This window comes from Heloderma suspectum, chromosome 1 (genome assembly GCF_057233095.1).
Source record: "Heloderma suspectum isolate Gila_16-S chromosome 1, 16-S_ref, whole genome shotgun sequence".
Taxonomy (NCBI): Eukaryota; Metazoa; Chordata; class Lepidosauria; order Squamata; family Helodermatidae; genus Heloderma; species Heloderma suspectum.
Window position 1 is genome coordinate 25,361,603 of NC_139458.1, and position 16,979 is coordinate 25,378,581.

Consider the following 16,979-nt stretch of genomic DNA (forward strand, 5'->3'; position numbering starts at 1 on the left):
GCTGTTTATTAAAGTGGACTTTGTATATTTATTTATTTTGAAATTTTATAGCCCGCCTTTCAATGGAATGATCCTCAAGGCAGCTTACACCAGATTGCAACAGCTAAACACCAACCATTACAATCCCATACATATACACAGACAACCCAGCAACCCTTCGTCCTCTGGCCAATTGCAGAAACCAAGGTGTGTTTCCTAGGGATGTACGAAAGTCACTTACCTTTTCGCGGATCTGCTTCACGTGGGGGGGGAGGCGCTCCGTCCCTCCCCCCAGAACCCTCGATGAGGGGGAGGCGCTCCGTCCCTCCCCCCAGAACCCTCGATGAGGGGGAGGCACTCTGTCCCTCTCCCCAGAGTCCTGCCCGGCCGGCTCCACTCCATGGGGATTCTGCAGAGCTGCCAGCCGGCTCCGCCAGCAGCCGGACATACGGCTGCTGGGTAGCAGGGACGCAAATCGTTTGCATCCCTGTATTCAAACGTGATAGGCTATGTAAAGACTTACATAGCCTATCACATCTGGGTTAAAAAAAAAAACGCGTACGCAAATGGCGGCGGCTATGGCCACCGCCATTTGCGTTCCTTATTCTTCGCCATCTTAGTCTATGTAAATATTTACGTAGACTATTACGGCGAAATAAAGGGGAACGCAAATAGCATAGTGGGCGCTATTTGCGTTCCTTTTTGATTCGCCGTTTTAGCCTACGTAAATATTTATAAATATTTTTTTACATAGACGTAGCCTATCACATCTATGTAAAAAAACACAGACACACACAAACAACCAGACTGCAAATGGCGGCGGTGGCAGCCGGTCAGAAGACCAGCCGCCGCCATCTGGAACCTCCGCCCCAGGTAAGTCTCGTCCCGGGGGGGATCAGCGCGGGGGCGGGGGGGTGGCAGGCCATTCTGCCACGGATTTCGGGGGGCCGAATGCACTGGCATTTGGCCTCACCGAGATCCGTGGCGGAATTCTCTGACATCCCTAGTGTTTCCCAGCAGCTGTCTTGGTCTCCTGGAGTCTGAGCTACATTTCCATTTCCTGTGATTTTTATAAAAGCCAGAGAAGGTGCTGACTGATATGGCTACCGGCCAACCAGCTCCTTTGATGCCCCCTGCAGGGCAAAAACAATGTGGATTATTCTTTAGTCTAAGGGCTCCTTCACACAGAGCTTTTATCCTGCTATTGATATTGGTTACTCATGGATGTTTGCAGGTCCTTTAGATGACATCATTAACCTCCAGTGTGTCTCCCGCACTAAATGACCTTTGTTCCATTTTTTAAAAGATCGAGATAATGAGCTATCACATTACCACGCTTGAGTTCTGCTTGAGTTCCTTCTGTGAAAAGAGGAAAAGCCACAATAAGAGGAGCTAGACCACAGCACCATCTAGCAGCTATATAATGAAACATATGGAAGACTCAGATTAGGGGGGGGAACGAGAGGGGAAGGGGGGAAGGAAGTGTGTGTAAAGGGAGTCCGTTGTGATCCTGCATTTAAAACGGAAGCAGAAAGCCCCATTTTAGATGTGGGATTTTAGGCTGGGGTAGAGATGCTCTAAGACTAGCATAAATGGAGGATCTCAGAACCCATCTGCCTGAGGGTGAAGCCAAGAGACTAGAATTCAGCTCCATGCCTGGCCCAAGGCTTTTGTTTTTATTGTTTGTTTCTTTTTTTTGTTTTGCTACCTTTCACAAATAAAAATCACCCCTCTCTTGCATCTTATAATAGGCCGAGCAGCAGAATAAAAGCAAATGAAATGATCAAGGATACTATTTCTGTTTTGATTGTTCTCTTTTGATTAAAACACTTCTTTTTTTATTAAAGCACTTGTATTTATTTTCATTAAAACACTTGTTATTTCCTCTTTCTTACAACTGTGTCTATATCCAGGTTTGAGCAAATGTCAGTCTTGCAGGAGACAGACATGTGGTGGTGAGAATATTTTAGCTGCTATTATTAAACTATTCAGAGTTAGACATCCTTGTTGATCTACTGTAAATCACCCAGAGGACCTAGATCTGCCCACCCATGCCCTAGGTGGTCAGTGGAGGTCAGGAGATGAGTGTCCTGTGGAATACAATATAGGATGTGTTGTACAGTACAGGCAGATCCGCTCTCCCCACCCTGGAACGCCCCCAGCCCTGCCCCTTTTCAACCACTCTGTTCTCCTCATCCAAGCATGGAGGACAGGGCTTGTCCATGCTGACTCCAAGGCAGTGGGGACGTGGGCGGAGGTCAGTTTTCCAGGAACCGACCTCAGAGCGCAGACTCCGAGGTCAGTTGCCAGAAAGCAGCATATCCTATGGCCATCTAGCCACTGTCTAGCGGCCTTAGGATTGCTCCCTCCGTTGTGCCTGTGAATCACTTCCAGAAATGTATGCAGTGACTCTTTCCACAAGATGTTTTCAAATATCTACATAACTGAGGCAAGTGCCCCAGTTGGAATTGGAATTTTGGAGCCAATAGGTGGCTACCTAATTTGTGTTTATATTTTGGCCAAACCTGCAAGCATCTCAAGACTGATGGTTTGAGGCTAGAGATGGGGCTCTGTTGGAGCTGGATATGAAGATTCACATTCTCCTAGAGGTTAGAGCACTTTGAGCCTCAAGTGAAACTGAATGGTATCCAGAGACGCAATTTCATAGGCAAGGCAAAAGCCGACTTCATCAGACACAAGATCAGCTAAGCTTCAAGGGAAGACCACTGCTGGAACGTTACCTGTGGAGAGTGAACCCCCTCCCCTCAATAGTTGTCTCCATGCTTTTCTGCATTCTTTGAACAATCTGGTGCAAAACCTCCTGAGCTGAGCTGTCCTTTAAACAAAAATAACATTTTCTCTGTTTTATCTTTGCTCTTCGTTTTAAGATTTTCTTTATTTTCTAAAGTTCTCTGAAGTCTAATGAAGAGCAATTCATAAATCAGAACCACACCCGCACACATGAGCATGCAAACGATAGTTCTATCAATTTGTTGTCTATTCGGTCAGTCGCTTCCGACTCTTCGTGACTTCATGGAACAGCCCACGCCAGAGCTTCCTGTCGGCCATCACCACCTCCAGCTCCCCCAAGGTCGAGTCCGTCACCTCCAGAATACCATCCATCCATCTTGCCCTTGGTCGGCCCCTCTCCCTTTTGCCTTCCACTTTCCCTAGCATCAGCATCTTCTCCAGGGTATCCTGTCTTCTCATTATGTGGCCGAAGTACTTCAGTTTTGCCTTTAAGATCCTTCCCTCAAGTGAGCAGTCTGGCTTTATTTCCTGGAGTATGGACTGGTTTGATCTTCTTGCAGTCCAAGGCACTCTCAGAATTTTCCTCCAGCACCACAGTTCAGAAGCATCTATCTTCCTTCCCTCAGCCTTCCTTATGGTCCAGCTCTCGCAGCCATAGGTTACTACGGGGAAGACCATTGCTTTAACTATGCGGACCTTTGTTGTCAGTATGATGTCTCTGCTCTTCACTATTTTATCAAGATTTGTCATTGCTCTCCTCCCAAGAAGTAAACGTCTTCTGATTTCCTGGCTGCAGTCAGCGTCTGCAGTAATCTTTGCGCCTAGAAAGGCAAAGTCTGTCACTGCCTCCACGTTTTCTCCCTCTATTTGCCAGTTATCAGTCAAGCTGGTTGCCATAATCTTGGTTTTTTTGAGGTTGAACTGCAACCCAGCTTTTGCACTTTCTTCTTTCACCTTCGTCATAAGGTTCCTCAGCTCCTCCTCGCTTTCAGCCATCAAAGTGGTATCATCTGCATATCTGAGATTGTTAATGTTTCTTGCAGCAATTTTAACTCCAGCCTTGGCTTCATCAAGCCCATCACGTCGCATGATGTGTTCTGTGTACACGTTGAATAGGTAGGGTGAGAGTATACAACCCTGCTGTACTCCTTTCCCAATCTTAAACCAGTCCGTTGTTCCATGGTCTGTTCTTACCGTTGCTTAGGGATGTCAGAGAATTACACCACGGATCTCGGTGAGGCCGAATGCCAGTGCATTCGGCCCCCCGAACTCCGTGGTGGAACGGCCTGCCCCCCCCGCCCGCCCGCGGTTCCCCCCCAGGACGAGACTTACCTGGGGTGGATGTTCCGGACGGCGGCGGCTCCAGCGGCAGCTGCTGCGGTGGCGGCTGGTCTTCCGACCGGCTGCCACCGCCGCCACCACCATTTGCAGTCTGTTTCTCCTCCCCCCCACATTCATGATAGGCTACATAAAGACTTACATAGCCTATCACGTCTGGGTAAAAAAAAAACCGTGTATGCAAATGGCGGCGGCTATGGCCGCCGCCATTTGCATTCCTTATTTTTGGCCATCTTAGTCTACATAAATATTTACGTAGACTAAGACAGCAAAAATAAGGGGGAACACAAATAGCATAGCGGACGCTATTTGCATTCCCCCTTATTTTCGCTGTCCTAGTCTACATAAATATTTACGTAGAGTAAGATGGTGAAAATAAAGGGGAACACAAATAGGGTCCGCTACGCTATTTGCGTTCCCCTTTCGTGTCTTCGTCTTAGTCTACATAAATATTTACATAGACTAAGACGGCCAAAAAAAAGGAACGCAAATGGTGGCGGCCATAGCTGCCACCATTTGCGTACGCGTTTTTTTTTTTATCCCAGACATGATAGGCTATGTAAGTCTTTACGTAGCCTATCATGGCTGAATTCAGGGACTCAAACAGCGGCGTCTATGGCCACCGCCATCTGCGTCCCTGCTAGCTAGTGGCCGGATGTCCAGTTGCTGGCAGAGCCGGCTGGCGGCTCCACAGAATCCCCGCGGAGCGGAGCCAGCCGGCCAGGATTCCGGGGGGAGGGACGGAGCGCCTCCCTCCCCCCAGTGGAACCTGGCGGAGCCAGGTAAGCGGGGTTCCGTACATCCCTACCGTTGCTTCTTTGTTGTTATATAGATTCCTCAGGAGGCAGACAAGATGACTTGGTATCCCCATCCCACCAAGAACTTGCCACAATTTGTGATGATCCACACAGTCAAAGGCTTTAGGATAGTCAATAAAACAGAAATAGATGTTTTTATGAAACTCCCTGGCTTTCTCCATTATCCAGCGGATATTGGCAATTTGGTCTCTAGTTCCTCTGCCTTTTCGCAACCCAGCTTGTCCATCTGGCAATTCTCGTTCCATGAATTGCTGGAGTCTACCTTGCAAGATCTTGAGCATTACCTTACTGGCATGTGGAATAAGTGCCATTGTTCGATAGTTTGAACATTCTTTGGTGCTTCCCTTTTTTGGTGTGGGGATATAAGTTGATCTTTTCCAATCTGTTGGCCATTCTTGTGTTTTCCAAATTTGCTGGCATATGGCATGCATCACCTTGACAGCATCATCTTGCAAGATTTTAAACAGTTCAGCTGGGGTACCGTCATCTCCTGCTGCCTTGTTATTAGCAATGCTTCTTAAGGCCCATTCAACCTCACTCTTCAGGATGTCTGGCTCTAGCTCACTGACCACACCGTCAAATCTATCCCCGATATTATTATCCTTCCTATACAGATCTTCCGTATATTCTTGCCACCTTTTCTTGCTCTCTTCTGCTTCTGTTAGGTCCTTGCCATCTTTGTTTTTGATCATACCCATTTTTGCCTGGAATTTACCTCCAATGTTTCTAATTTTCTGGAAGAGGTCTCTTGTCCTTCCTATTCTATTATCTTCTTCTGCTTCCGCGCATTGCTTGTTGAAAAATAATTCCTTATCTCTTCTGGCTAACCTCTGGAATTTTGTATTTAATTGGGCATATCTCCCCCGATCACTGTTGCCTTTTGCTTTCCTTCTTTCTTGGGCTGCTTCCAGTGTCTCAGCAGACAGCCATCTTGCCTTCTTGGTTTTCTTTTTCTTTGGGATGTTTTTTGTTGCCACCTTCTGAACAATGTTGTGAACTTCTGTCCATAGTTCTTCCGGGACCCTATCTACTAAATCTAGTCCCTTAAATCTATTCTTCACCTCCACTGGATATTCATGAGGAATATGAGTGAGCTCATATCTAACTGATCTGTGGGTCTTCCCTATTCTCTTTAGTCTGATTCTAAATTGTGCAATAAGAAGTTCGTGATCTGAACTACAATCAGCTCCAGGTCTTGTTTTTACCGACTGCATAGATGTCCGCCACCTTTGGCTACAAAGGATGTAGTCAATCTGATTTCGGTGTCGACCGTCTGGTGAAGTCCATGTATAAAGTCGTCTCTTAGGTTGCTGGAAGAGAGTGTTTGTTATGCACAGTGAGTTGTCTTGGCAAAATTCTATCAGCCTATGTCCTGCTTCATTTTGTTCTCCCAGACCATGCTTGCCGGTAATTCCAGGTGTCGTTTGACTACCCACCTTAGCATTCCAGTCTCCTGTAATGAAAATAACATCTCTTTTTGGCGTACTATCCAGTAGGTGCTGCAAATCCTCATAGAACTGATCTACTTCTGCTTCTTCAGCATCTGTGGTTGGGACGTATATTTGGATCAGTGTGATGTTAAATGCCTTACCCTGAATTCGAATTGAGGTCATTCTGTCATTTTTTGGATTGTATCCAAGTACTGCTTTAGCCACTTTATTATTAATTATGAAGGCTACTCCATTTCTTCTGTGGTCCTCTTGTCCACAGTAGTAGATCTGGTGGTCATCTGATGTGGAGTGGCCCATTCCAGTCCATTTCAGTTCACTGACACCCAAAATGTCTATATTTAATCTTGACATCTCCCCAATAACCACATCCAATTTGCCCTGGCTCATAGATCTTACATTCCAGGTTCCTATGGTGTGTTGATCTTTGGAACATCGGATTTGTCGTTCACCACCAGCACCATCGGCTGCTAGCCGTCCTTTCGGCTTTGAGCTAGCTGCGTCATCACATCTGGGGCTAGTTGAACTTATCCTCTGTTCCTCCCCAGTAGCATTTTGACCATCTTCCAACCTGGGAGTCCCATCTTCCGATGGTATACCGACATATCTCTGGTTGTACTGATCCATTTAGTTTTCATGGCAAGAATACTGGGGTGGGTTGCCGTTTCCTTCCCCAGGGATCATATTTAGTCTGACATCTCTGCCATGACCTTCCCGTCTTGGGTGTCCCTTCACAGTTTAGCTCATGACGTCATTGAGGTGCTCAAGCTCCAGCACCACGACAAGATAACGATCTCCTTTGCTGAAGAGTTCTATGAATAGATTCATATATATATGTATGTGTGTGTGTGTGTGTGTGTGTGTGTATCCTTCACCTTATTTTATTGTTGCTTTGCTCACCAAATGACCTATTCAAAGCAAGCTGAATGTACTCACCCACTCTGACATGCTTGAGTGCCTTTAACAGCAGCTAGAGTTGAAGAAATGTAAAACTTTGTGCAGCGTGGCGATAAGCATTTTCACCTAATAATGTCTGCAGAGGAAGTTGCTATGGAAAGCATACCTACAGTAGCTGGCTGAAAACCTGACAGCCCTAGCTGAATGCTGTCCTTTTGGCACACGCGCGCACACACGCACAGTGTCTCTGCTTTATATGTGATCAGAGCTAGTGATGGATTGAGAATTCGAAAGTCTCTGGATGTTCCTCTGAGTTGGAAGTCATAGCTGTGTATGCCTCACAGTCTGTCCTGGGCCCCCTAAACTAGCCTGCTGCCTCATGTACAGTGGAGGTAAGCCGGGGTGAGAATTTTGTTTCAGTTTGGTTTTGATCGGAATTTACCAAAATTTGCAAAATTCTCCATATTTGTGGGGGAAAGAACTTGAGATTAACGACACTGAAATGCGGTAGAAACTGACACAGACAGATCCGTCCATCCAGGCCCAGGACTTTGAGCGCTTTGCTCTTACAAATCTGGGTTTGAATTCCTGTGTATTCAACCATGTTAGTGCTGAATTAAGGTTGCCACCTCTTTTTTTCTGACAGGTTCCTCATTGTAACAGCTATATGGCAGGCAGAAACATCACGTTCCTCTCCATGCTGGGCATAGTTGTACCTATTCAATTTGACTGGTGCAGATGGATGAGAATTGTGTTTCAATTTGTTTTTTTTATAAGAATTTACCAAAACTGGCACAGTTCTTCATATCTGGGAGAGAAGAACTTGAGATTTTAAAAAAAAAAATGAATGAGGGAGAATGCAAAACTCACAGATTCATGCATCCCTAGGTGGACACCATCCCAGTGCAAGTGTTGAAGTAAATTTCAGCTGCCAGTCCAGTTGGCTTTTGTACATGGGATGAGAACAGGGACACCATCTTGTTCTTTGCCTCAGGCACCAAACTGTCTTGGGCCGGCCCTATTGGAGCACCTGCCACTCCCTCCTCCCCCCCCCTTCCCCCAAGGAAAAATAGTTCCCTCTGAGAAGGAGAAAGGCAAGGCAGAGGTGACAGCAGATTCTCCCACAGATGCAAAGTGCTGTCCTTTATCACCAAGGATTGACTACAAGTCCAAGAATCCCTGATGGGAAAAGCCACTCCTGCAGCATTGGTCTCCAGGGCGTTCCCCTTGGCAGCAAATGAGCATCTTTTCCCACCAGGAATTCTGGGAATTGTAGTCAAGTTCCAGTCCCACCTACCCTCTGCCTCCACCACTCACATCTCCTCCCGCAAGTTAATAGGGGGAAATGCGGGGGGACGGAGCATCAGGTGCTCAATGGGGCTTTGTAGGGGTTCTGTTGGAACCGTCAAAAGGCACTGAGCACTTTTGGGGCAAGCAGGAGGACAATCATAGAATCATAGGCTTGGAAGGGGCCTACAAGACCATCAAGTTCCACCCCCTGCTCAGTGCAGGAAGCCTGATTCCCAGGCGGTTTCCCATCCAAGTCCTAACCAGGGCTGACCCTGCTTAGCTTCCGAGATTAGACAAGACCGGGCGCATCCAGCAATCACCCATCTCTCATTGGGGCAGACCTGGTTTTAAGCAAGTCGCTCTGCTGCCTTCATGTGTAACTTGGTCCTGAGTCTTCAGCGATGAAAATAGACCCATTGAGCAGAATGTCCCATTGAGTGGTATGCAACAAACTGAAGTGGCTGAGACAGTGTTTCGTATCAGACCCCACCTGTGATGGCTTCACACATTCTGGAAAGCAACCCAGGAACAAGGCTCACAGTTTAATGGGCGAGCATTTGCTCTTTGCACTTGGCTGCGCTGAGTATAGCCCGTGTGTTAAATGGAGCACAACCGTCAGCACACATTCCAAATGTGCTGGATTCTTTTCTTTCTTTCTTTTAAAGGGCAGCAAAATATGAAGTTATTTCCAGGACTGTGGTTTTACAATCATGGCAGCATATGGGTGATTTCTAGTTCAGTCCTCTTTTAACAGATGTAACAATTTGGTAGTTTAAAAGAAGCTGACGGCCACACTCAGGCATTCATTTAAGGTCAATAGGCCTTTAGCCTTGAGAAGAGAAGACTGAGGGGAGATAGGATAGCACTCTTCAAGTACTTGAAAGGTTGTCCCAGAGATGAAGGCCAGGATCTCTTCTCGGTCATCCCAGAGGAATAACAGGCTCAAATTACAGGAAGCCAGATTCCGGCTGAACATCAGGAAAAACTTCCTGACCATTAGAGCAATACGACAATGGAACCAATGACCTAGGGAGTCACTTTTATTGTCACAAACACTTTTATTGTTGTTGTTATTGTTGTTGTTCTGTCATACCAGGAATGGAGAAGCAGATTTAAAGTAGGGGGAAGTATCCGACAATGTAATTCCGTTAGCAGAAATGACACTGCGCTCACAGAAACCAGGTTCCGAACTATGCGCAAGAGGGGAATCCAACTGAAGTTGCATCACATATTGTTCCAGAGCATAGTCTGAAGGCACATGAGGCAGCCACTGTGCTGAAGCTAAGCAGGTCTGGAGCTTTCTTCACACGGAGCTTTTATCCTGCAATTGAGATTGCTCCTTCACGGAAGTTTGCGGGCTCTTTACATGACGCCATGACCCTGCCGTGACCCTGCTGCACTAAATGCCCTTTGTTCCATTTTTAAATAGATCGCAGATAATGAGCTATGAAATTACCCTGCTGTGTTCTGCTTGAGTTTCCTCCGTGAAAAGAGTTAAAGCGGCGAGAAAAGGAGCGAGATCAATGAAAGATAATGGAAGACTCAGATATGGGGAGGAGGAAAAGGGAGGGGGGGAAAGGAAGCGGATGAAAAAGGGGTCGTTGTGATCCTGCAATTAGAACAGAAGAAGAAAGCCCTGTTTTAAATGCAGGATTTTAGGCTGCTGTAACGGTACCCTCAGTCTGGTCAGTGCTTGGAGGGGAGACCACCTGGGAACCACATGTAGCCACCTTGAGTTCCACAAGGGAAGAAAGGTGGGGTATAAATGTAAAAAAATAAATAGAAATGAAGTTTTGTACATCATTTAGGAATTTCTATTAATGGAAGTGATTTATATATAAACAAACAATCGGCTTCTCTGGTTTTTACCAAAGAAATGGCAAGCTCTGAATTATTTGCATTCCCCCTGACCCCCGATGGAATTAATTCAGTTTGGAATTTCAAAGCAGCTACAATTGCCTTCAGGGAGCCAATTGCATGACTCTGTGCTACCTCTACTATCAGAGGCAGTAAGCCTATGTACACCACTTGCTAGGGAACATTGCGGGGAGGGTGCTGTTGCACTCATGTCCTGGTTGTGGGTTTCCCATGGGCAGCTGGCTGGCCGCCGTGTGAACAGAATGCTGGACTTGATGGACCTTTGGTCTGATCCAGCAGGGCTCGTCTTATGTTCTCAGAAATAAATCCCACTGCATACAATGGCATTTACTTGAATACACCTAGGATTTCAGCATTAGCAAACTATTATCTATTCTCATCCACTGTGGCTCTCTAAGGCTTTAGTCAGGGGGCTTTCCCAGTCTTACTACCTGCAATCCTTTGGCTGGAGTGCCAAGGCTTGGGTACCGTCTGCAGGTAAGCATACGACTACTAAGCTATGACCCCTCCCCTTACTTTCACCTTCATCTACACCATGTTAATGTGTCCAAACCATCCTCATGGGGAGGAGGAGGGGGAAGAACTGGTTTTCTTAGGAACAGTGTTAGTTACAGGTAGCCATTTTCTGTTTTCTCCAGCTGTGAATGGAATTGCTAGGAATAAAGGATGCAGTTTTGACCAAGGTCAAACTCAGATCACCTAGTAGTGAAGCACAGTGGAGGCAGGTGGCTCTGACTCGGTGGGGCTGTCAATCCGTTCCGGGTTTCAGCCCGAACCAGCCAGAACTCTAAAGGAGCTATCCAAGGTGCTGAACCCATTTTGTGGCTAGAGTTCAGCACCTTAGAGAGCAACTTTAGCTTACTGGCTGGTTCTGACTGAAACCCAGAAAGGATGCACAGCCCCACTGAAATCGGAGCCACCAGAGTCCACACTGGCGAAGCATGTTCTCCACCGCTCTTCTGGCACTCCAGCCCTACCTCTGTGCTGTTACAATATATTCCTGTGTGTGAAACTGAGCAATCGCTTCATTGATGCAGTCATTCCCTTTCCCTCTTCTGCCTATAATAAACTTTGAACAAGGGCCGGACTTACAATACAGTGAGGTGAAGCAGTCTGCTTCAGGCAACGATTTCCAGAGAGGATGTCATCTTGCTCTTTGCAACCTCCAGCTCTGTGTACTTTTTTTTTTAATGAAGCTTTATTCCAGCATGTTCCAGTATATGGATTTGACTTTCCACATCAAGTATTAAAACTACTAATGCTGGTGCTGCACGGGATCCACAGTGGTTCAGTTGCCGATAGGGATGGAGAACAATTCCGCCACGGACTCCAATGAGGCCGAATTCTAAAGAATCCGGCCCCCCAGAGTCCATGGCAGAACGGAAGACTTACCTCCGCCTCCCCGTGGTATCCTTTTCAGCCGGATCCTCCGGCTCGGGATTGCCAGCGATACGGCCGCCATGCCATATCGCTGGCTGCAGGAGACTGACTGTGGACACAAATGGCATCCAGGATGCCATTTGCTGCCATAAAGGCCTTAGTTTAAGGTAAATGCAGCTGTAAATGGCTGCATTTACCTTAAACTAAGGCCTTTACGGCCGAAAATGGCGTCCTGGATGCCATTTGCGGCCCTGTTTTTTCACGTGATAGGCTACGCAAATATTTGCGTAGCCTATCGCATGAATGAAAAGCACGGACACAAATGGCATCCAGGCTGCATTTACCTTAAACTAAGACCTTTATAGCCGAAAATGGCGTCCTGGACGCCATTTGCATCCTGGACACCATTTGCGTCCACAGTCAGTCAAGTCCCCTTCAGCCAGCGATACGGCATGGTGGCCATATCGCTAGGGATGTACGAAAGTCTTACCTGGATCTGCACCGGGAAATCCGCGGTGGGGGGGAGGCGCTCCATCCCTCCCCATGGAACCCTCCCCGGCTGGCTCCACTCCGTGCTCTATGGAGCCCCCAGCTCTATGGAGCCCTCAGCGCTCTATGGAGCCCCCAGCCCTGCCACCTTCTGAAATCCTCAGGTAGCCAGAATCAACACGCAGACAATAGGGCTCTTTTCCAAGGCTTTATTCCCATTCAACCTAATGACGCTTACAGATGCTAATTGCTTGATCCTACGACTGGCACTTAAGAGAGCTGCCTACTTGGGGGCTTTATCCTTGATCTCCATTTGGAGGGGAAGGTGGGAAACCTCTGTACTTATGGGCTAGGAGGAGAGAGTCCACCCTTTTCCCGTGGGGCATCGGGGTGCCACTGTTGCCATCGCACCAAGTGGGCTGAGCACCTCCTCTCAGCACCCGCCATCTCCCGCTTGATGCTACGCCGGCGCCTAGCATCCAGAAACTGCTGTTGCACCTCCCTCTCCCTGCCAGGGTCACTATCACTCTCAGGAATGTGTATGGGGAGGGGCTCTCCCTCTGGCTGCTCCTCTGAGCAGCGCGCAGGTTCTTCTCCCACGGTTTCTATCTCTTCCTCAGAATCAGAACTGCTTTGGGGCTCTCTGGGCTCCGATCCAACCCTGACACATACAGTGTTTTATTGTAATTTTAATTGGGGGGACAGAGCTAGGGATGTATGAAAATTTTGTTTTTGCTTGCAAAACATACAAGCATGCCCCGTGAGCATGGGTACCTGTCCACTGAAAATAGTCACATATTTTCGGACATGTGCTCACATTTGTCTCAGTCTGAATTCCCAGTTCGATTTGTGCAAATTTCCTAATTTGTGCAAATTTCATCAGTAGACTAAAGCAGCCTCACTTTAGTCTATGGAGGAAATTTGTGCAAATTTGAGGGAATTTGCACAGATTTTGGGAGGTCTGAGCAAATTTCAGGGGATTTGTGCAAATCTTCTGCTCGATTGCTGCTCAATTGGCGCAAATTTCCCTTTTGTGCAGGGCAAGCAGTGATCGCAAGGACAAATGGGAATTGGGCACAAGATGAATGGTGAGACAGTGTTCAGAGAATCCTAGCAAGCTCAAACATGGCTCATTCAACCATCCCTCACCAGAGCAAAATTGATTCAGCCAATTTTGCCATCCTGTCCTGGTCGTTCAGATGTGGTGCTACCTCCATTATGTCTGGAAGGGTGTGATGTTTTTAAATACAATTTTAGAGTTAAGATGCTTATACATGCTGATCCTTGATTCTGCACCTTTAACATTAAGTGTATGCGACTGCTGTGCTGTCTCTATACTGTTACAAGCATATGTTTTTGTCTGCATGTACATTTTCCTTTTATTTGTAACAAAATGTAAATGGTCTGTTGACTAATTTTAAATGAAGTATCTAAAAATTGCCTCCTCCTGCCCCAGCCTTCTATTAGTTGGAGCCTCTGCTAGATCAGAGGCCCTCTCATTCACAGAAGGAGTCCTTTGGATCCAGTCCCATATGCTCTGTGTGCAAAAAGTCCCATGTCCAGTCATCAGCATCTCCAGTGAAAGGATATCAGGCAGTGAAAGACTAATGTCTGACACAATTGAGAGCCACTGCTAGTCACAGTAGATCAGGGCTGCAGAACCTTAGGCTCAGGGGCCAAATTTGGCCCTCTGGGTTTCCCCAGAAGACCACGCCCTCTTCCCATGGCCCCACCCCTTTCCCCCCAACCACCGATCCTTCCCGGCTTTTGCATATTTCCCCCCAATTCTAAAAGCTTGGCATACCTCTCCCAAGGTTTAGTTACTGGCAGTAAGAGGTATAAGCTAAAATATACTGGCATTTTTGGTATTTTGGCACCACCCTTTTTGCCTTTGGACTCACCCTGTTTTTCTTTTGGCCCTGCCCACCACTGGAATGTGGCTTTCAAGAGGGTCTCCAGAATTGAATTTAGCCCTTGGGCTGAAAGAGGTTCAACACCCCTGTAGTAGATTGTACTGGGCAAGATGGTGGACCAGTCATCTGACTTGGAATATGGCCATTTCATATGTTTGTGAGCAAACTCAGCAAACAAATGTTGGTGGCGACTTTTGGTTTCCAAAGGTCATACAGCAAACTTGTAATTCTGATCCACAGGAGGACAGAGATAATTTGAATGACAGCAATGCTGAGTACTCATAATTAAGGAGTATTATTCATTATATTGCTGTAAAGATGTATAATTTATGAGACTGTGACCAATTCTGTCACTAGGACCTCTGTAGAACGGTTAATCAGCAGCAATATTTATCCTTCCAGCACATTGCAGGAACAGAAGGGGGAACTTCGCAAGCGTCTCTCCTACACAACTCACAAACTGGAAATGCTTGAAACAGAATTTGATTCTACACGTCAATATCTTGAAGTAGAACTGAGACGTGCTCAGGAAGAACTCGAAAAAGTAACTGAAAAGCTGAGACGGTTCGTTTCTGAATTCATTGACGTTACTGCAAATGAAGTTGCATGTTTTATTTTCAGGAAATGTTAGAAATTTGGAAATGTTGGCATCTGTTGGAAATTCTGAAGGAGGCTCCTTGGAAAATGTTGACATTAACTGGTAAATCTCAAAGCCAAATGACTGCTAAATGACCAAAATGGTCAAGGAGCTGGAGCAGTTCCCCTATGAGGAAAAGTTACAACATTTGGGGCTTTCTAGCTTAGAAGAAAGGCGAGTAAAGGGGGGACATGATAGAGGTGTATACAGTTATGCATCATGTAGAGAAAGAGAATAGAGAGATGTCATAATACTAGAAGGAAGCAAGATTCAGGACAGGTAAACTCAGTGGAGGCTGGTGGCTCTGATTTCATTGGGGCTGTGAATCCATTCTGGGTTTTAGTCAGAACTAGCCAGAACTCGAAAGGAAACCCCAAAACCCCAGAATGGATTCACAGCTCCAATGAAATCAGAACCACTGGGTAAACTGAAGTACTTCTGACAGCACATAGTTCAGTTATTGTGCCTGCTGCCTCCCTATGTTTTTGACTACAACTCCCACAATTCCTTAACTTTGGCCATGCTGGCTGGGGCTGATGGGAATTGAAGTCCAAAACGTCTGGAGGGCACCATGTTGTTTAGCCCTGAACTATGGAATTTGCTACCACAAGATGTGACAATGACCACCAGTTTAAATGGCATTTAAAGGGGAATAGACCAATTCATGGAGGATATAGCTATGAAAGGTTGTCACAGAGAGGAAGGCCAGGATCTCTTCTCGATCATCCCAGAATGCAGGACACGGAATAATGGGCTTAAGTTTCAGGAAGCCAGATTCCAACTGAACATCAGGAAAAACTGACCGTTAGAGCAATACGACAATGGAACCAACTACCTAGGGAGGTGGTGGGCTCTCCCACACTGGAGGCATTCAAGATGAGGCTGGACAGCCATCTGTCGGGGATGCTCTGACTTGGATTCCTGCATTGAGCAGGGGGTTTGACTTGGTGGTCTTGTAGGCCCCTTCCAACCCTACTATTCTATGATTCTATCAAGGGCTACTAGTCACAATGACTATATATTACTTCTGGTATCAGAGGCAGCATGCCTGTCAATACCACATGCTAGGGGGCACAAGTGGGAGGGTGCTATTGCATTCAAGTCATGCCTGTGGGCTTTCCACAGGCATCCCGTTGACTACTGCAGGAAAAACATGCTAGTGTAGGTAGGTCTCGTGTCTCCAGCGTGGTGCCCATAGACACCAATGTGCCTGCAGATACCTTGCATGCTAAATATGCTAGAGTAGATAGGCCTGGGGTTTCCAGCATGCTGCCCATAGACACCAATGTGCCTGCATATACCTTTCTTGATGCCCACCAGGCTCCCTGAGCCTCCTGATTTTTATTGTATTGCATATGATTTTTTAAAATTATTATTATTTTTAATTGGGAGGCTGGCATGCTGCAAAGTAAAGTTCTGCCTTCCAGCGCCATCTATATTTATTTATTTACAATATATGTATACCGCTCCATATCTAAAACAGATTTCGGAGTGGTAAACATAAAAGGTAAAACAGCAAAAGGATAAAAAGATTAAAACACCATATTGTGGGTTCCTGCCTGGCCGACAGCTGGTTGGCCACTGTGTGAACAGAATGCTGGACTAGATGGACCCTTGGTCTGATCCAGCAGGGCTCTTCTTAGGTTCTTATGTTATATTAAAATTATTCTCAGGGAAAAAAAAAAAAACAGATTGCCAATAAAACCATGGCAGGTCAGTTAAGGAATGCCTCCTGGAACAGTGCTGTTCTCAGGAGGCACCAGAAGCAACACAGTGTTCGTGCCTGCCTGACCTCCAGGGGCAGGGAGTTCCAAAGAAAGGGGGCCACCACACTGAAGGCTCTTCTCCTGGTGGACTCAAATCAGGCCATAGGTCCATGTGGAACCACCAGGAGCATGGGTTCAAAAGAGTAGCATTGGTTTCAAAAAAGTGGTTTTGTGTTTTAGAGCTCAGACACTACCTCTACCTTATTCTTAGCTTCTTGGGCAAGTTACTTTTCTTTTAATCTTTAGTTTGCCCTCTGGAAAATGTGTGTTTTGTGACTGGCCATATCCACCATAGCAGATATTTTCTGAATGTGCAAGTCTGCCCCCATAGCAGCCATTTTGTGAGAGCACCCACAACTTCCAAATGTGCCCACTGACCCAAATAAGTTGGGGAC

The 16,979-nt window shown here is 46.5% G+C and overlaps 1 protein-coding gene across 1 annotated transcript in view; it reads left to right on the forward strand.

Annotated features, from left to right (window-relative positions):
* Positions 1–16,979, forward strand: part of BEGAIN (brain enriched guanylate kinase associated) — a 168,127-nt gene that overhangs the window by 13,699 nt on the left and 137,449 nt on the right. The window contains exon 4 of the mRNA XM_084843477.1: positions 14,584–14,745. Within this exon, the coding sequence (XP_084699603.1) occupies positions 14,584–14,745 (162 nt within the window). The remainder of the gene's footprint in view (positions 1–14,583; positions 14,746–16,979) is intronic.